The sequence below is a fragment of the Pomacea canaliculata genome, linkage group LG10 (genome assembly GCF_003073045.1).
Source record: "Pomacea canaliculata isolate SZHN2017 linkage group LG10, ASM307304v1, whole genome shotgun sequence".
Lineage (NCBI taxonomy): Eukaryota > Metazoa > Mollusca > Gastropoda > Architaenioglossa > Ampullariidae > Pomacea > Pomacea canaliculata.
The window spans coordinates 10768749-10790016 of record NC_037599.1 but is presented as its reverse complement, the minus strand read 5'-3'; the positions used below and the strand labels follow the sequence as shown (position 1 = coordinate 10790016).

General features: G+C 45.3%; 1 protein-coding gene across 2 annotated transcripts in view; it reads left to right on the top strand.

Annotated features, from left to right (window-relative positions):
• LOC112573238 overlaps positions 1-20590 on the top strand; it is a 30213-nt gene extending 9623 nt beyond the window's left edge. The window contains exons 1-4 of one of the 2 annotated variants that reach the window (XR_003101191.1): positions 13750-13937; positions 18212-18278; positions 18939-18969; positions 19687-20590. Coding sequence is in view for 1 of the 2 variants with exons in the window: in XM_025253428.1 (XP_025109213.1) it covers positions 18212-18278; positions 18939-18969; positions 19687-19950 (362 nt within the window). In the remaining variant the exon portion in view is untranslated. Of the gene's footprint in view, positions 1-13749; positions 13938-18211; positions 18279-18938; positions 18970-19686 lie in introns of those variants that run through there. The other variant, XM_025253428.1, reaches the window with a different exon arrangement.
• Positions 20591-21268: the final 678 nt, after the last annotated feature.

The following is a 21268-nucleotide window of genomic DNA, read 5'->3' as shown; positions in this document are numbered from 1 at the left end:
CTAGGCGTTAAACTTTGATATTTCCACTCAAATCCTGAAGGTGACTTTGTCTGCCCTTACCGACGAGACCCGCTCACTTTTGCAAAGCATTTCAGGAGCGATCTTTGACTGATGCCGGGAGCCGTGCATCACTTGTGGTACCTATACTGGACAATCTGGAGTTGGACTTAAAATATCTCCTCCTACCGTTCCCATCTTTTCATTAAAATTGATTCCTTCATCACTCTTTTGTCCCCTCTTAAACAACAAGACGAGAAAACTATAAGTCAGCTGTTGCTGTACATGCAAGTTTTAAATTCTTGTTTCGTGAAATGCAAGTTCTTATAAAGTGATCAGCTTCCAGAAAGGTAGGTAGAAATGGTGATGAAGGATCCAGAAATACTCCAGTCCTCCCAGAACTGCAAGAATCTCTAATGTTTACAATAAGAAACATTGTGTGATGACAGGCGACATGGCTGTAGAACCCAATTAAAACTGGTTTGCATCTGTTCCCATATACCTGTCTTCTTATAAGGAGAAATTTTGGCACCACGTGCTGTTTTCAATTTTTTTTTTTTTCAAACATGAATCCCATCTTTCTGCATACCAACAATATTTTATCCTCATTTTCAAATTACGTGCAGTATAAATCTGTCGACAGGTCGGGACATGGCAATGATAAATATGTGTGATACACGCACATTGTAGAGAAGCTGATCATGTCAAACTGATTAACGTGTTCGCATTGCGGGAAAGGACATGTCATCGTGGAGCTTTTCCTTCATAATTCTGTAGAGATTTTTTTTACCTGTGTGCTGGAACCATATTCTCCCGTTTTTGCCATGTTCTTTAACGCATGTTCTTTCAGCAAATACTTCAGTCATGTGTTTTTATTAGTGTTTCAGTCTCACATAAATTATTTCGAAACATAACATGCGCCTTTTTCGTCAAGCAGCTACTTCCGGTCCATTGCCATGCTTGTTACTCCAGAAACTACTGATGCAAAGAGGTTTGCAGTAGCCAGCCTCTCCAGAGCTTATTGACAGGTTCCACTGTTAGTCGGGTGCGTTGGTTGCAATGTCTCTTGGCACTTGAGTGCAGTTTAAGTTCAAGCCCCTCAAAACCACACAACCTTTTTTTTTTATATAGAAACTATCGGACGTTGGTGCGATCGCTGGTGCCTCATGTGCTTGTTTTCTTATCTTAACTCTAGCGGGCACAAACAGGGGAGGAAGCCGTGGGCGTCGCTAGCAGATGATACCCATGTGTTGTTTAAATGAAGAGAAAAAGAGGAAGACGGGAAGGATATCGGTTAGAAACACAAAAAGAAGGGGAGAGAATGCCATGATAAGGTCAGCGGGCTTTATCTGGGAGCAGCCGGGCTCAGCCAGGGTTTCCATGGAAAAAAAAAAAAAGAGGAAAGGAAAAAAAAAAAGTCCCTGCTCCTCCGTATTGTGTGAAAAATCAGCATTCGTTCTCCAGAAAACCGCTTGTGGGGTATTTTCTGTGACGCGCGCCATAGCTTTAAGAACTTGAAGTCGCCTCGCCCCTTTCACCTCTCTTTCGCTCCCCTCCCCTTCCTATCCCCAGCTCTTCCTAGGTTCCAAACCCCTATCCCGCTACGAAAAAAAGGTCAGTTTGAACACAGAGCGTCTTCGAACATCTGCAGGCAGAGAGGGCCTGGCTTTTGTGGAGAAGATCGAGTCTCATGTTTTGTTCCTCGGCGCGCCCCTTATGTTCGCAACGGCTCAGTTTACCTCCCCACCCGAATTTTGTCTCATTTTTTGTACCTCCCCGCACCATTTTTTTTAAATGTTTCAAAATACGGATGAAGGCGCGGTGACAAGACCAGGCCGTTTGTTAGAGCAGTTATCAACAGGGTCATTGACAGGAACAGAGGTTGCGATCGAAGTCGCCGTCTCTTTTGAGGAGATGAGTAGTGCTCACAGTTATGATGATCAAGCTGATGTGTATTTAGACATTTTTACTAGCAGCAGCCCACGAGAGTAGGAAAGTTTCTTTCTCTTTTATGGGAAAGAACGGTCACTCAATGATTGATATTGTGAACACAAAGCAACATGGCCTTCTCTTCTGACATAAAAGCCACAGATATCAATATCATATATATATAACTTTAAAGAACAAAACATACAATATTTCCAGTGGGTATAGATTGCGTTATCTTAACAGGTAGCCAATGAATATACAGTTTGATAAATTCCATGTACTGAGTAAATATTGTTAAGTTGTTTATGTACGCGATTTAGTAGTGACGATGTTGTCAAAGCCTCGAGGATAAGTTTCTGTGGAAATAAATCGAGCTTGGGTCTGCAAGACAGAAATACTGGTGTCAGGAATGTGATTTGTAATAAAGGATGAGCTCTGATTCTGATTTCTTTGTTCATACAGTAAATCTCAGCTTCGATACAAAGACTTTAGTTAGAGAATGCGAAGATTGCTCCATTATCTTGGATGACTTTTAAAATGATTCGGTCATCTGTTTAATACCTGGCACTTTACTTCAATCTCTCCGTCTAGACCAGCATTTAGCAAGCTTTTAGTCAAACCTTGAATTGAGATGATTGCCGACAAGCAGATCATCGGTATAAGCGGGGGCATGCTTACTACCAATATGGTTCCAGAGTGAGTGAGAGCTGTACTCTGTTAAGGGGACTTTACTCTCGGAGAAGAGACTTCCTGTTTTTTTTTCCTTGGAGAGTGCAAAGGCGCTGCTCTCATGACTTGGACTAGAAGATGCGGTAGTTCTCCCACCTCCTTTTCGTGTGACCGGAATTACCGTTAACAGATACACATGAATGTAAATTACTTTCAAGAAGCTGAACTGATTGAAGTTCAAACTAGGAGCGTAGACGAGGGATCGATGTGCCGAGAGACTGGAAAGTAGCTTTTGTTCCTGAGTGACCCCGAGCTGCGCTCATTCGCCCGTGGTGCGAGAGGCGGGGTGTGAGTGGCTAGGCGTGGCCACTGGTAAGTCCAGTGACGTAAGACACCGCTAAAAGACCGTCAGCGCCGGGTAGCTGATGTTGGGTAGTGGTGAAAGGTGGGGTAGGACAAGAGGCAGTGACTGACCCTGTAGGTCCTTAGAGTGACCCGTCGTAACCTTAGTTGTCTTTGACGTCAACGAGGGCGCGTAGTGACTGTTAGCTGGGCCGCACGTTGACTTGTTCCTGCAACTTTGTGCTTTGTGTGTGTGTGCATTGTCAGCATCTTCTTTTTGGAATCCGAAATAGGCGAGCTTCTGCTGCCAGACTTCGCACTCCAATCACCCCAGACAGAACCGTGGCAGTTTTTTTTTTTTTTTTGCTCGGTAGCTAAAGGGGAGGCTGACTGTTGCTCCGTCCCGTCGCCATCCGTGCCGATCACTTCCCTCCCACTGTCCCAAGCAACGCCTAATTTTTTTTTTACCCCCCACCCCCACCTCACCCTTTCTTTCTTTTTATCTATCCATCGAATGCACGCAAAAGCGTAGCCTTTCATTTGCCAGTTGTATTCCATTAAAGTTTTACTTCAAAACTGAAAAGCCAGTTTGATGTTGCTCCGTACAAGCTGTAGGCCGGCGCGTCTGGGACACTTGATTGGATTGATGTAGAATGCGAGCGCGCGCAAATGTCGCCCAAACACGATCACCCGCGGGACGGCCTCCACGCCATCCCACCCCACCCCTCCTCCTCCTCCCTCTTCCCCACCAGACGCCGCATTTGAAAATTGAAAATTGCAAAACGCAAAAAGGCCCGAATTACAAGCACGTGGGTCCCGACTGCGCGATGGGCACCCAACACTGAGGCCGACAGAAACAAGGGGAAGGTGGGTTTGGGGGTGTGGTGGTGGTGGGTGGGAGGGTGGTTGCGGCGATTCCAGTGAAACTACAAGTGCCTTTGAAATCTCCCCGCCATCCAGTGCCGCCGTACCCCAGTCTTGTGGAGCCCACCCCCAACCCCGTCCCACTCCACACAACCTTTCGCCTTAGTGGAGAGACAGAGAAGGCTGGAGGCCGGCAGAGATTGTAAGATCAAAGGATATCGTTTCATATCTCATCTGCTGATGATTTTGATCTAGATGCTTCTCGGCCCGCTGTCGGGTCGCAAGGGGCGGGAGGCGCGAGGGCTGCTGCGTCCAGCGCCTTTCTTGGACGCCGACGTCAGCAGCCCGCACCCATTAACCTTTTCTCCTCCTTGTCCTTCCCAAACCCTCGTCGTCGTCGTTGTCTTCCTCTCCCCCCTTCCTCCCACTTTTACAGATGGGTTGAGGTTTGAGGTGTGTGTGTGTGGGGGAGAGGGGGGGATTTTTGGGCCCCCGCGACTTAAAAGGAATCCAATAGTTGTCAAATCTCTGCTCAGCTCACGGGGGTAATGAAATTTTTCAGTAATAGCATCTCGATTGCGGTCGATACTTTGAACAATGTTATCACTGGCAGGAAATGTGACTGGGAGGCTCGACAGCCTCATTTTGCGGTCTGAATTTCAGCAGGCGCGCATTGATTGAAATTCTTACACCATTATCGGAGCCGCGTGCCGCTGAATGCGGCGGCCGGGCTGGGGTCTCGTCCGGCATTCGCTTCACCTTTTTAGCACGCCTTTTGTCTCCCTTGCATGATCGCCCACTCATTTCCCATTCCACACCCCGTTCCCTGCACCCGTCCCCTCCCTCTCTTCGTTTCTTCCTCGCAAACTCCTCTTCCTCTATATTAAAAAAAATATAAATTTCCGCTTCTTTTGTTTTTTTCTTTCAATTCGTTTCGGTATTATACGAGCAGGCTTTGTTTTCAAATTATCTTGGGAATCCAGGGAAGTTCTTGAACACGTTCCACTCTCGTCTTTATGCGGTCCGCTTGTTCCCCCCTTCCTCTCAACCCCCGCATCACTTAACCCTCCTCCTTACCCCCAACACACAACCCCTACTGCCGTCTGTTATCCCCCCCCACACACACACACACCCTAACCCGTCTGTCTTTCTTTCCTCACCCACCCACCCTTCCATCTCCACGTCCTTTCCAGTCGGTTTCATGGACTGTCCTGATCGTCTCCGCGTCTGACCGAAGACTGCCATCAAAGTTTTTTTTTAAAGTGTCTTCATGCGCATCTATTCTTTGTTTCATCAGGACCGTGCAGGGTGATCTCACAGTCTCTTTCATCGCGTCGTCGAGGCGTGACGCTGCAGGCCTAACATCGCAGGTCACCGAGTGCTGGTAACGATAAAGAACCGTTTCTTGTTGCCCATCTCCCTCTCCCCTCACCCAACACACACACACGCACGCGCACTTTTTTTAATTGTGGGATCCTGGCTAATTTGTCTGGTGGGCGTTTTGAAGCTGAAAATGCACCCAAAGCAAGAGAGAAGGGTGCAGTGAAGACTGGCGCTCAATCCTGCTCGTTATTTGTTTTGGCAGTGACCTGACAGGAGCATCGCCATGCTGACATCAAGGGTTTCTTGTTTTTATTTTTTTTTTTTTCAAGAAAGAGGAGTGTGAACATTTTGAAACGAGCAGCTGCTTTGTTCATGTCGACCGTTACATTTTTTCCGCTCCGCATTATTTTGAGTTGAAGGTGAACGACACTCGGGGTCTTACCTCCTATTGTTGAGGTCTGCAGCACAGCTTCTGCTGCCTCCCTGCCGGTGTCAGGGTTATTTAGTGTCGGGCACATTTAATGAGCGCCGCTTTTATCAGCTGCAAGGAATCAAGCTGTTACTAACATTTCATTAATCTTATATATGTGAGTGTGGTATGCGTGTCTGTGAGGGGATGTTTTATGTGCGTGCGCGTGCGCTGTGTATATAAGAGCATCGACTTTCTGCAATCTTTGTAAACGCCACACGGGTGAATATTATAATAACTTAGTATTAATTATATTTTACAATAAAGTTTTACAGGTTATTAACTAGTAAAAACAGTCAGTGAATTGTTTTTACTAATTTTTTGGTACATCAGTATAAATTCATTGGTGCGAAATAATCATTTTGCAAAATTTGTGGTCATATGTACGTAAGTATAATGACCTCGACGTATCATATACAGAATGATTAAAGCAAGGAATTTTTACAAAAATGCATGTCGGGTACAGTGTGGAAACTGGAGAACACCAGTGTATAGTGATGGACGGGTAGGATGGAAGGATTTGCCTGTCCGCTGGCCTCTCGCTGTTTCCTTATACAGAGGACACGATCCAAGGGACGGAACTTCGTCGCTCGTCTAGCCAAGATTTTTTCTGCTCCCCCCATCTCTGGGCACGTGGTGGAGCTTGTGTGTGTGTGCTGGCGGCCAGGGCAGGTGTGGTCAGAAGGTGATAAGAGAAAAATATGCAGCAGAAGACGTGAGCAGTGAACTGAACACAGTCAGTCGGTGAATCTCGGTATGGAACGGGAGGTCGCTACCTGCAGCAGATTATTGTCAGGGTGTTCATGCTTTTGCTGGGTCGTTTTTAAGTCATCGCATTTTTATGTTGAAGTCGGTAAATTAATCCTCAATTATTATATATTCACACACATGTCGACCGCCTGAGGTTTTTTTCTTTCTTTTTTTAGGTAGGAGGGAGGGGGATACGAGATGAAAATGCGTGTCAAATAGGAAAGGGGAGAGAAGCAAATGCTGGCCATCCCTGATTGTGTTAGCTGCTTTTTTTCTTTTTGGCCGCCGGTGCTTTTTTCTGTTAGGGTCTTTTTTTTTCTAACTGCACCTAGTCCCGTCGCGCTGCGGGGCTTGTTGCTTCAAACCTCATTAGGAAGTGGTTTGTTTTGTCATTGCCTGTCTGTCGCTGTTTGGAGCTGTGGTTGTGGCTGTGCTGGTCTCATCAGCATCGACGACAAGCCAGCCTTTTTCAGCGACTAGCTTTCTAGCTGGCCTTGTCATCAGCCAGACGGCAAGGAGTTGGGATGGGGAAGCTTAACAGATGCAACGATTGCCATCAGCCTATAAACAACGCAGGAGAGAAATAAAAACATACAAACAAAGCGATCAGAACAAAGAGAAAAGGTTGTTGCCGAGTCCTGCTTTACTGTATCCAACATCCTCCCCAGCCTCGTCCTGGTGGAGGAGGACTGGTGACGTCACAGTGCTCGACTGCTGTCGAGCGTGAGGCGGGAATTGTAGCTGTAGCTTTACACAGTCGACAAAGAGGCTGAACATCTGTAAAACCTGATCACAGGGCCAAAGTTCCGGCAGTGACTGCCTGGGGCCCATAAATGCTGTTTATGTGATCAAAGGTATAATGAGGCTGAAACAATTTATTGGCAATTTAGCATTAATTTCAAGTTATTTGATCAGGGCGAATATGGATAGAGGTTTTTTTGTGTGGGGAGAGGGGGGTTGTGGGAAGGGGAAGTGCAAAGGAGTCTGATGGCTGGGTGGGTGGGTGAGAGGCTGCATGTAATTTCATACAAATGCAATAGCACCAGAAACCTGCAAAAGAGTTTTAACGAAAGAATGGATAGTTGTGAAGAATTTGTTGCTTTTTGTGTGCTACCCTGCTATGCAAACTGAAAACAATATTTGTGTGTGTGCCTGCCTGTTCATGGATGTGTGTTTGTGTGTGTAGTCACTAGTCATCCCCTTTCCCCGTGCTCCTCCCTTCCATTTTCTCGCCAAACTCAGGTATCGCCCAACATTTCTAATCCCCACTTTGAGCCCCCTCCCCTTACTACTGTAGTGTTGCAGGCCCCAGTCCCCTCCTTCCCCTCATCACGCGCTTCCTTTGCTTCACCTTGTGGCTAATCCTGCTGCCAGCCCCTACTTCGCCTTCTCCTGCCACTGCGGCCCTGATAAAACTTTTGCCATGTGCACCGTTTCACACATGCAAATGAAAGTGCATAGGCATATTGCGTGCCTTATCCGAAGAGATGAAAATAAACAGCTGTGTCTAATCGAACTTACGAGGAAATTCTGCATTGACACAGGCTTTAGTTTCTCGTCGGCGCTTTCCTCACAACCCTACACTCACCCTCCTGTGAAAAGAAAGACTGTGTGAGCGCGTTCGCACCGTGCACTTCTTTCTTTTTTTTTTTAAAGGCAGGTGTTAGATTTATTTCTTGCATTGTGCTTGAGAGACGTGGTGGTGGGGGATGGGAGGGAGAGTGAAAAAATAGAGCGAAGGACGAAGTGTGCATACCAAACAGAGGGTGATAAGCCAGCTCTCCAAAATTGCAGACATTTGCATTATGTTAAGAGCTCTTTAGTGTCATTTGCACTCTCTGCAAATATGGCCGGGCACACGTCCCTTTCCGATGGTGTTTATGACTGAAATTTGTGGAGACGTGGATGCTTGGTCCTTTTTTTATGGGGCACGCGGAGAGATTTTGGGGAACGATTAAAATTCGGCCAGTGTCTGCTTTCTTTTGGAAAAAGGGAATGGACTGTGGTGGTGTTGAGCCACGAGCGGCCAACTGGAGTCTGGCCATTTCATGGAGGGGGGCAGGGGGTGGGAAAGGGAGAGGTGAGGAGGTTGGCGGGCGCAGCAGTGGGATGCAGATGTCACGTGACCAGAGAGGCTATCGTGGGTAGCGACGAGGTGTATGATTAGCCTTCCGTGACCAAAGTAATGACCATGTCACCTTGGTCCATCACTGCCTGCTTGTCATCTGTCCCCTTCATTTAGTGGAACGAAATCCCCATGCAGATGCTGTTTTGTTACAGTCTCGTTTTATCATGTGTGTAGTTTTTTTTCAGTATTTTGTCGAGAATTTTGGTTATTTCATCCTTCAAAAGAGATCCTCTTCCTTAAAACAAAAACTTCTAAATTGTCAATAACACAAGTGAAAGGTTAAGTGCCGTTAAATTATTTTGGGAATGTGTGATACAAGACACACCAAGAGTGTTGGTCCGTTTTAAACATACCTGGCGATGAGAAACCGGGTGAAACATGGTGTCCGTTGTTGTTTCTCCTCCCCTCCGCCTCTTTCTCTTTCACACGCAAGCAGACGCACTTGCGCACACGTGTTACAAGCTGTAAATCGCCTGTTCATTATAAGCTGGGCAGATAGTGTTTCACACAACACTTCATTAGACTTCCAGAACAACGAGGCTGTTGCTTTGACTGCAGACAATCAATGGCCAGTAGTTTGGGTTTTATTATTATTTTTTTTTTTTATTCGGGACGTGTTTCGACTTGAGAGCAGCAGTGATGTCATTTGTCAGCCATGTTTGTACCCAGCGTTGGACGTTGCCTCCACGTGACGACGATAATCTGACGTGCGACGGTGGCGATAATGTGACGAGGTTGCTGTCGTTGAATCTCGTTTGGGCGTGAGAGATGCCGGGCTGGTTTCACCACAACAGCTTCACCTGTGACCTCGACGTCCTACGTTTTCGCACGTTGGGGTCACCTCAGCACACGTTTTCCTGCTGTACTTATCATCTTGACACCACGCTTGATCTTTCGCTCACCTCGCATCTCTTCTCCACACTCGTTTCCACTACATTTGTGACCCCGACAGCACGTGTACTCACCTGTAATTACGACAGGACGTGCTCACCTGTGATCTCGATAGAACAGTATACTTGTAATTAATCCGACCTTTGTCTCGCGACTGGAGGAGAAAGAAACATTAAAGTGATGAAGATGTACCTTGTACAGAACATGGGGTTGAATATCTAAAGGAAAATCCAGTGAATCTGAAAGCCAGCGAAACCTTTGCCTTTCAAACTGTGGAATTAAAATGTTCCATGCCCGACTTGTACTTATACCGAACAGCAAAGCCTGATTATTTGTCTGTTTTGTTTTTCATCTTCTCACTGCTTTTTTATTTTTAGTTTTTTTTTTTTAATTGAAAAATTTTTTTTTTCGGGGGGGGCTGGAGGCAGGAGATCTAAAGCAGCTTTGGTGTCTTAGATGAAGCCTTCCGTGTCAGGATGTAATACTGTGTGTAAACAAAAGAAATCAACAAATACAAACAAAATAAAACATACCACTCTTCACTAAAGCAGCAGAGATGAGGTGTATTTGCTACCTTGTTGCAACTCAACAGGTAAGCGGTGACAGTGAGCGCTGAAGTGAAGTCACACAGCAGTAGTAGAGACACGAAAAGAAAGAGGAAAACGAGAGAAAAAGCACGCATGTGCGGCAATAGCCTGGACCACGTGGTCTTACATCATCATCTGAAACTCTACAGTCTACAGCACGCACGCAGGGGCTCATACCTCAAGGCTTACAGCAAGAGCCGTTTTTGAGGTTCCATCCGTTCTCGCAAAAGTCAGACTTAACGCCTAAAGTCTAGGCTTGGTTGGTGAGGTGGTTGCCTTCGCACTTTGAGGGGAGGAAACCCGGAGAATATCCCAACGGCTGGCTCTGCGAACAGGTGTCACATACAGTGTCGCTAGACGAGATGTGAACACAGGGCCTCTCACTGCAACTGGTGACAAGCGAGTGGTTTAATCACTACACGAGGGGCGCCCCTGAAATGCCTAGCTAATACGACGGACAAGACCCTTAATAGTAGACTATATAGTTTGGACAGCGACAGCAGGAGGGAGAGGGCGCTGTAAGTGCGAGTTCAAGGGTCGCGAGGAACGTGTTCCAGAGAGGGACCGGCGGCAAGCAGCCCTGTCCAGCCAGCCGTAAGAGCTTCAGTGGTTTGGCAGGAAGTGGCGATGATGAGAAATATGGGAGCAAAGAGACGCCGAGATAGAGCTAGGGTTTGAGGACGAAGCAAGGGAGAGCTGACAAGAGCCTTTTTCACCCACCCACCTCACTCTTCCTCCCTCCCCCACACACACACCCACAACTTCACCGACTACCCAGTCTCCTTTAATCTGTTTGCGGGATCATTCATGCGTAAAAGAATTTCCTGACTCTGACCGTAGTTTTTGGCCACCGCTCTTTTGCCCATCCGATCTCATATTCGTGGCCATCATCGATTTACCCATTGGGTAGATTACCCTAGCTGAGGTAGGGAACCAGTGGGTACATTTAACCCAACATATAAACTACCTCCCGATATTTCAAAGCCTCGTAATATTGGGTATCGGTAACCTACCCATGGGTAAAATTTCCTTAACTTGGCGAGGGAACTAGCTGGTTACATTAGCTTGATAGAGTGGCTCCCGAGTCACGAGCCACAGCGTATGTCAGTTCACACAAACGACCGGCTATTCCCGAAATTTAAAGTCAGAGGATGAGGCGGAAGACTTATAGTTAACAAAAAAAATATGTTTTTAATCGAAATATGAAGCAAGAAGTGCGCAAATTTCTTCATTGTGATCAGAATTGTTCCCTGACCAGGACAAGTATTTGACGACAAATATAATTTCAACGAAAGCTAAATGATCAGCGGGAACAGAAACCGAAAGACGTCATATCCTTTGCGGTATTTGTTTGTTTTTTGTTGTTGTTTTTTTTTTGTTTTTTTTTGTGTGTTGTTTTTTTTTTTGTTTGTTTGTTTGTTTGTTTGTTGTGTGTTGTTTTTTTTTTTGGTTTTTTTTTTTTTGGCGAATGCTACTCAGATAATTACTTCAATAAAATTATCATCTATATTTTTCTATTTCTCCAGTTTGTTACATCTCGAGAACTTCCGTTGAATTTAATAAGTCATAATATCCGCCAGATTTACCCGGTATATAAGCGTCTAGGGTTAGCCAGAGACCACATGTAGTGGGGGTATTTCGTCAGTTATTCAGCGCCTGCGCAGTACACACTCGTCGGTGGTTAAAGCAGAAGTCAAGTCTGTTAGTCCGTTGATTTACCGAGACATACGAACGTAAAGAGATGGGAGAAAAAGATGACTCTTATGTTGCAGACTGTCGCAAAGGTAAATGAATTACACGACAGTGGAAAAGTTAGTATATTTTTTTCTGACGGTAATGCCTAAAACCTTGAAAGAAAAAAATGGTGGTTGCAAGTAATAAGAAGAGAGAACTTGGTGCAAACAGGAAATTCAGCAGTACACAGTCGACATTTACATCAGGGTTACAGATAAATGTCCCATGCTCAGTCAGACCCCAGTATCACATGGTGGGTATGAAAGTCAGGAAAACACACAAGCATCATCGTCGACGAGCCAAGCAGCTGCTTACAGTTTTAAACCGCCGCCATCTTTGCCAGGCTTGGAGAGGAACATCGTCAGAGATGCGTGTTGCTGCATCAGGCTTTGATTCCAAAATAACAGCTGGCGGAGAGCCTGATGACTGTGAAAATAAGCACTGTCGCAAGATATACGTTAATAAGTATCCACAATATCTTGTAATAATGTAAACTCAGTCTAGTTGTAAATAATAACAGTTGGCTTGTATAGCGCCTTGTCCGTCGCTGTGCACAAGCTCAAGGCTTGCACAGCTGACATGTTGTGACGTGAAAATAATGTGACGTCAGAACAAAATGACGGTGCTCCAGGCCAAAGGTCAGCGTCTACACACTACATGAACTTACACCGCAGGCCAGATATCAAACATGTCGGACAGGCCGCAATACACTCCATAGTCAACACAGTTCTAACTAGCACATCCAGCAGACGACACCAGTCAGAATGGCGTTTTACCTCCGTTAAACGTCTCCATACTTTGTCAACTTATTCAAAAGTTTATGAAGCAATATATTGTGCAAATACAAGTCAGATATTATGTTAAACTAGTCATTAAAAACAATTACAGCTACTCTAATGGTTATAGTTGTGTTGATTTATAATATGCTGTTAATGGTTATTTACTGTACTACGGTTCAAATGAGTGTAAACGGCTTTATTCTCTCAAACCTCTCACCCCCCACCCACGGGGGAAGAAAGGTGTTGACGATCGTAGCAGCCGACAAATGTTCTCCCCGCCAGTGCAGTCAAAGGTGGAAGAGCGGGACACAGGCAGACTGTGCCGAGCTCGTTCATGCATGAAGCTGGCTTGGCTTTCATCGTTAAGCTTTGTTTCTGCTGCCCCCTATCCACAATGATTACCTCGGTAAGAGCAGGCAACTCTGTCAGACTCCAAACGTCTTTTTGATTGAATCACTCTTTAACCCTGTCAGCCAAGCTGAAATGTGGAGCTCGTAGAAAATGCTTGCAGTTAAAGAATGCCATAAGCTCAACCACGTACATAGACCCCCTTTTCCGGTTTGCGCACGGCACTAAAATAACTGAATAATACAATGAATTTGTATAACGCCATATCCCGGTCCTATGGACAGGCTCATGGCGCATGAGTAAAAAAAAAAAAGCCGTTTCGATATTGCTATAGATACCCATCTATACGAAAGATCCCCCGTTTGTGTCTTTAAATATTTGTTTACCCAGCCTGGCTGGGCTAACCCGCTGGGTTTTGAAAATTCGAGGCCTAGTGAACGATCACCCGGTCACTGATAGTTTCTGCTGAAGTCGTGCATTGTGGACAAGTCGGACTTGTTGCTGAGATTGACAAGGGGGATCATCGATATATAATAGTGTCATTTTACCAAATCGCAGCCGGAACGAGGAGGAGGCCAGACCGTCGAATGTGTTTCGATTTTGGCCATCTGCTTTAAATGTTCTGGTTTGTTTGTGCGATACCTCCACTTCGGGATATTTCAACCCCAGATAGAATTTTATAACCAGAGGAGGGAAGTGCTGTGAAGATTTGATACTTAATATTCTTAACAGAAGTTGTGTTTCTCTCTCGTCCATCTCTTACCCTTGCACCCTTGCATACTCGCGTTTCCCACCCTTCCCGCTTGTCTTCATCCCAGTCCCGGTCCACCGTCTTAATTCTCACACAGGCCCTGCTTGTACCTGAGGGTTTGTCCTACTTACCCCACCCCCCCACCACACATATTCTCCTTTCCTCTCAGATTCGCTTTTGCGTCCGAGTGTTCTGTGAGGCCTACCCGACACCCGGCACGCTTGCGGAGGGTCAGGTAATATCGACAGGTGTTCAGGTGGAGCGCCTGGGTCGGCTAGTTGGACGGTCAGGCGAGTGTGGTAAAAACATCACATGTGGTCCTTCACACTGATTGTCAAGTGTACAAGCATGCTTGAGGGCAAGGGAAGGTAGGAAGGTAACGTACAATAAACGTGTTTTCTGCTGTCTCACACTGCTGCTCTCTTCAATATGTATTCCGTCCTTGATCTCTGGAAACGGTGCGCGTTTAACTTGTGTTGTTTTTGCTTCCAGTTTGTGAACACGACATGGGAAAAAAAAAATCACGTGACTGCCGCCAAGCGTAAATCATGTGTTGCAGTCAGTACGAGCCAGAGGGTACAAGGGAGGTCGGTGGGGTGGAGGGGAGGAGGATTTGTTGGCAGCCATTTAAAATGTGGAGGATGTGAGAGGGAGGGTTGACGGAGGAGGAGACGCAGCCTTGGTCGGTGCGGCCAGCACAGCTGTCAGTGTGTAGTGTTTGTAGATTATTCCTGTCGATATGAATTTTCATTTGTTTGCCTTTGTTCGGTCAGCCCGGTCGTTGACGTATAGGCATTGTGAGGAAAATTGCTTATTTCCCAGCTCTTAAAGAGTTTGTTCATTTGAGTGCTACCGGGCCCTTTTGAGTGAGAGAGAGAGAAAGAGAGAGAGAGAATTTTCTATTCCTCCGTCATTTGCGAGATTGTCGATGTTTGCCGAAAGACAAGAGATGAATAATGCTGCAATTTGCCCGCTGTGGCAATTTTCAGCGACAATTGCATATTGGATTTGGAGAATGGAAATGACAGAGGCAGGAGTTTGGGGGCAAGGAATGAGTTAGTGAAGGCAGGGCTGGCCCTTAATTCTCGTGTCGCTTACATTATTGGCAATTGCAGTTTTTCATTTTCCAGTTTGAAACCCTGCGCACTCGGTCCGGCCGCTTTCCTGCAGGACTGGAAGCGGACTTTGGTGATGTGTGTGAATGATGAGGCGGATGTGGAAATAAGAGCGGACTATCAGGAACAGCCGCCTAGGCCCGTTTAGCACTAAGCTCCGGCAACCGACATATTGCTACTATTACATCGCCCCCCTCCCCATTTGATTTAATAATTCTCAGCTTTCCACCACAATCTCTTCTTGCATGTCCAATTTAAAAATGAGTTTTCCTGTTCATTTGCCATTGCTGCCTGTATCCATTTCCCCCCCCCCCCCCGACTCCTTCTTTCCTGCAGCCATGCGTTCGTTTGTGCGCTTGCATGTGTTGGGGGTAGGGGGTAGAGGTCTGTATCGAGCTTTAACATGAATAACGTAGGTTATTGCAAGAGGAATCATTCCTATGCTAGGAAAGACAGCGACTGGCTGTCACACTTATGTCTGTGCTTGCAGAACAGGTTTCTTGCAGCGGTGATGGAGGTTGTGGGCAGCGGTGATGGAGGTTGTAGACAGCGGTGATGGAGGTTGACAGCGGTGGTGGAGGTTGTGGGTAGCGGTGATGGAGGTTGTGGATAGCGGTGGTGGAGGTTGTGGACAGCGGTGATGGAGGTTGTGGGCAGCGGTGATGGAGGTTGTGGACAGCGGTGATGGAGGTTGTAGACAGTGTTGGTTCTTTTGTTTGGCATGTTACAGCAGACGTGAGTCAATCACGCAGGCTGAATGTATGTCACTGCAATGCACATCTTAATACGAAGCCCAGCCTCCAAACACCAGCCTGCGGTTGTTTCTCCCTCCGGAAATGCGGCTTGGAGACAGTATTTTGCAGGTTCCCAGTCTCTGACCTTTTGGTGGAGTAAACACAGTCCCCTTTTTTTAAAAAAAAAATTTTGTTTTTGTTTACCAATTTGCAGCTGCTATCGTGTCGTTATGACCTCATGTGCTAATAACTGTAGTAGTGTGTTTGTGGTAAAGGGAGATAGTGAGGAGGAAGACGAACATGAAGAAATGCCGAGAATTTTAATCAATCGTGCTTACAAGACACGATACGGATTCTTCCTGTCCAATTCATTTTTTCTCTCCCCTTCTTCTTCTTTTGTTTGGTCGTTGTCAACAGCTGCATGAATTTACCCGTTGTTCTCTAAAACGAAAAAAAAAAGAAAAAAGAAAAGAATTGGGTTGTTTTTTTCCAGTAGTCCCCGGCGCATGCGCTTCAGACAATTAGCCATATTTGACCCAGTGCCGAGCGCACAGCGTGACCCAGCAGGTCACAGCAGGTCACCAGCAGAGGTCAGTGACTGAGATTTCTACATACTGACTGTGGCTCAGTCGTGTCTCCCCCCCGACTACTGTTCACGAACCGATTGGACAGATGCGTGCACATATGCGCACGTGGGACATTTTATGTGCTTCCTTTTATTTAGTCACGAGTATGACTGAATTGCTTAACTTAGTTTTCAGACATTTTGTGACAGTTACCGAAAGTTTTGCACCTTTGTCAAGATGTGATATATATGTATATTTAAGTTGTTCTTCGCTTTCATTTTGAACTCTCCGTTGTGCTTCTATTGTCAGAGCTGCTCTGCCACTCCTTGATGAAGTCATTCATTCTCCGTTTTTGCTTGTTGTCGACGATGCCGCATCCCTGAAGTGAAAGTGCTTTAGTTTCTGAGCTTTCACCTGTTCATCGCTTTCGCGGTACATAACATCCGACAGCGGGCCAGTCAGTACAATATAACTGCGCTGTCGTGAGTCACACTTTCATCATAAAGTCTACAACTATCTTCAAATGTTACCTCAGTGCACATAGAACGAAAGTATAGTTGTTTAGCACATTATTCTTCCTCTTTTTTTTTCTCTCTCTCTCTTTCATCCTCACGTTAGTGCCACCTACTTTTTCAGTGACGAGGTTGAAATGCCTAGCCAGCACCAAACGCCCGAAAATGATTGCAGATGACTTGGAACTAGATTCGCCTCTTCTGGTAGTGGTTTCGGGTTGATAGTCTTTTTAATGAGCAGCGGGCTATGGAGATTCAAGGTCGGATATGGAATGAATGGCCCGTGCTAGTAGGGATACCTTAGGAAAGCGCTTAAATGACTTTCTGTTTTTAAGCACGTTCCTTGCCATATTGTGTCTGCAGTTCAAACGCTTTGCTGGCCTTTGATGTGTGACTTTGAAGTGTTTGCTTGATGATTGTCGTAAGGGCACTCTCACCCCTCGCAACGTGCATACTCACGCATGCGCAGTAAGCGGGAGAAGTGTGGAAAAACTGTTTTGTATTGTTGTTGAATGTGTTGGGGGCTCCACAGAGGGAGAGGAGAGCGGGGTGGCTTCAAGGGGGCAAAGGGCTACCCTTTCTCTTTTTTTCATACATCAGAGCACACACACACACACGTGCAGATATGCATCCCGTGACGTAACAAGCACACCGTCACGCACACGCACGCACCAAAACAAACATGCATGCATAGAATTTGACAATGTATGTTCCTTTTTAAACCTTTCGCAAAGAACGCACACTCATTTCCTTGTCACTTCAAACGCCCCTTGTTGAAAACACGTGTTTCTCCCGTCTAACCCTCTTTTTTCCCCCCTTGCAAGCGTCGACATGTTTTTTTTTTTTTTTTTTTTTTTTGTTTTGAAAAATGTAGTTTATATAGATCAGAAGACGGGCTGGTGGAGACCGGCTGTTGCCGTCCGAGTTCTCATTATTCAGGCCCAGGCGGAGTGACGACAAACAGTTAGTTCACCCAAGCGTAAGCGTGGACTGTGAAGGGCAGGCCAGTCCGTTGGCTGTTATAAATTACAAGTTGTTGGCTTGGTGTGATAGTTTCCAACTTCAAATATTAAAAACACCCGCATCTGTTGCACGGAGCGAGGTACATTTGAACTCGGCGCTAGCATGCTGCACCGACTCCGGGTGGGTTTTGTCCGAGTCTGTATCGCAGTCATTGGGGTTCGGTGGTTACAGGACGCACGGACTGGTCGCTTTTTTGCAAGACGAACTAGCTTAGGGCAGTGAGTGCAGGTGTTAATAAGTGCATTTTTCACGAAGTTTAAAAAATCCAAAAACTCAGCAGTGTGTGTGTGCGTGCGCGCGTCCACGCTTGAACAATAGTATACGTTCATTTTTTTTTTCACACCGTGCAGACAGGACTCACTCACTATCCTACATACTTTGCTGTCAACTCACTGACAAGTTTTGCTGCCACTGCGCCAAGACCGTGCATACCTTGGTCTAAGGGAGACAACCAGCTAGAGATACATTTCTCTTGTATTTCTCTTTGTCTATTCCAGGAGTGTTGAACTTTCATTTTCCTCCAAGGGACAAGTTGTTGTTTATAACATCATATAACATCATTTACGCGACATAAAATTTTAGTAACTTAAAAATGAGCCTGGTGTGTCTGGTCTACAATTAAAATATTTGACGGAATGAGATAATAACTGAAATGTTATTTAGCACTACTACAACATATTTTTATTTTATTGTGTTTTAGAAGGCAGTCACTGTGGAGATGCAGACACAGGAAAAGTTGATTCGACGTCAGGTGAAGGAAGGAAGAGGTGAGTGTGGTTGAGAAACAGCCGTAGGTTTTTTTTTTTTAAGAACTCTTTATTTCAGACAGCTTTTAGAACATTTTATTTCAGATAGCAGTTAGAACACATTGTTTTAAACAGACAACCTTTAGAACACTTTATTTCAAACAGCTTTTTGCACTTATATCTGTTTAAAGAAAGGATTTGAATAGTTTTATCTGGCTTCGTTTTTTTCATTCTTCTTTCTTAAATTTTGTACGAATAAAGACGTTCTAGTTTCAAACCTCACTCATATTGCATAAATACTGTAACTACATTGACACTAGTGCTTGTTATAATTAATAGTTGCTCGATTGACAGTTTCCGGGTTTTTCTTTTTTTTTTTTTTTTTTTTTTTCCACCCCAGTGCCAGCAATATCGCGAGTTTGTGTTGCTAGTCTTGTCTGACAAGAGCTGACCGAACATTTGCAGTTTGCATCGTTCTCAGTAAGCCAGCTTGACTGGTAGTAATACATATTCAGAAAGGGGGAAATTGGAGGAAAGCGCCGATGTTTCCTTGTTTCTGATGACTTGTGTTTATTCCTGTTGTTACCAGTAGTCCACGCTGCGTCAAAACATCGCAGTGGTAAGCAAGGTGAAAAATCGCTGTGGGTCGCTGATGTGTGCACATTAATCTCTGTGTTACAGTGATGGCGCGGAGACAGGGCCGAGGAAACGTGTAAGTAGCAGCAGTTCGCGGCGGTCAAGAATTTATGGCAGGGCTTGAAGTTTCCAGCCTTGCGCGCAGTAGCAGCCTCTTATCTCAAAACTCCCAGTTTCACAGTGAATTTATCTTTCTCGCTGACACAGTTTAAAAGCATGAGGAAACTTGACATTCGTCACTGGCAAGAAATAATTTACCTTAGAGCGCGAACAAACTTTTGTTTTTGTCTTTCTCTCATTCTTTCGGTTTTTTTTTTTTGTGTTGTGTGTGTGTTTTTGTATTGTTTTGTTTTTTGTTAAAAAAATTTGTTCTTTTTCCTTCGTTATTTCGTTGGCTACATTTATCTTTTTCTTTCCTGGTCTTTCCTATTTCCTTCTTTCCTTTCTTCCATCATGTTGGTGCTTCAGATTCAAAGAGGGATTGGTATAGCCCATCAGGTTTGTTTATCTAAGACGAATTTTTGTCATTGCATGACGTCAGTGCCGTGAAGATGATTTTCATCGTTTGTCTTTATTAATTGTTTACGATGCTGCTTTAATGCCACATTCAGTGCATTTGTGAGCCAAACAGTCGGCAGTTTTTCCCATAAGGGACTGTCTAACGAGAAAAGATAGGTTACGGTCTCGGGTAACGTGCAAGAGTTCAAATGTATTGTAAGCTACGTTAGCGTAGGGGGGTGGGAAGGGTTGTTTCGTGAGACTAACCTTTTTCTTCTGCCTCCTTCCTGTGCAGCGAGACGAGCCAGCCCTCGGCGTTGGGGAGGTCGTGATGGAGGGTAACGACGGCGGCGGCGGCGGCGATGGTCAAGATATAGGTGAGGCGGCGGAAGAGGAGGACGATGAGGCGGGTTGGCCAGGGGAGGAGAGCGAGGATGTGACACGTGCGCTGTTCCCGGAGATGGAGCAGGATCGCATGGAGCTGCTGGAACTGGAGATGCGGGCACGCGCCATCAAGGCCATGTTGGCTCTGCACGAGCGGCGCGAGAACAGGCCGTGAGAGACAGACACAGAGGCAGAAAGATGTAGACAGTGAGACTGTCACATGCAGAGGTAGAGACAACAACGAGACAAACGCAAACAGAAACTGGTTCTTTGTTAAACGGACGCCGACAAAAACCTAGTGAGATGGACACAGAGAGATGTAATAAGACAGACACAGAGGCAGAAAGTCTAAGACAGTGAGCCCAAGGCTGGGACAGAGAGGTTGAAAGACATACTAAGAACGCAAAAAAAAAAAAAAAAAAAGAGAGAGAAAGAGAGGACAGGGGAGGGTGAGCGGAGGAGAAAAATGACAAGCAGACAGGCGGTGCAGACTGAGAGGCAGACGATCGTAAAGAACAATGGACGTCCACAACCTCACGAGACCTCTGTGTTTCGCTGGTATCTGAACAACAGTCGTAACTGTCTTAAGGACACTTAAATGTTTTCGTTCTTGTTTTCTTTTGGAAGTCTGGGTACGGCATGTGGTGACTGGCGTTGCGCTGTGCTTCAAACCTTCTCAACAAGGGGCCACGGTTGTGCACGTGTGTATGTGTGTGCGCAAGTGTGTGTGTGAATCATTGTTTACCCTGCACCTATTTTAGTGAGTATTTAATTATGAGCAGTGAGTTCACAAAATAAAGATTCAAGCGAAAGACTGCATTTGTTTTTTTTATTATTCAGAAAAAGAGTATGTGTGTGTGTGCTAAGTTGGGAGAGATTCTGTCTACAGTTAGCTTGCAAGAGTTTTTATAATATCGGCACAGTTTTACAAGCAAGGACAATTTTAAACTGATCTTCGTCAAGTGTGTACAGCATGGGTTGCTTAACGCGCCAAGTAGAAAGCCATCCAAGGGAAAGAATTCTTTCCAATAGTGTCGCTTAGCGCATGTGTGAGTTAAATCCCTTGAATAGCGCAGCCAGCAGCAGCAGCAGCAGCAAATGTACTGTCATAGTTCTATTTTAATTTTAGTTATACACGCATTTCAAAATCCTACTTAGTATGTTTATATACATTAAATTAGATTTAGCCAGGATGTAATAGGGTGGTCAAATTGTCACAAGATTCCGAGTTTTTTGGAGCCAGTCATTTGCTGTTGCGCTGATCACGTGGTTTCGAAATTAAAAAAAAAAAAAAATAAACGACAGAGAAAGAAAGACGTATGTTATAAAGGTAAACGTTAAATATTTCAATCTTTGTGTCCGAAAGTCTGTGTAATTCAAGTGATTTTTTTTTTCTCCTCCATGATTTTATTTTTAAGATTTCTTGGGTACTATCGTCTACCGTTTGCTGCTAGTTCATTTCCAGATGTAAAATAAAGAATACATATGCAAGA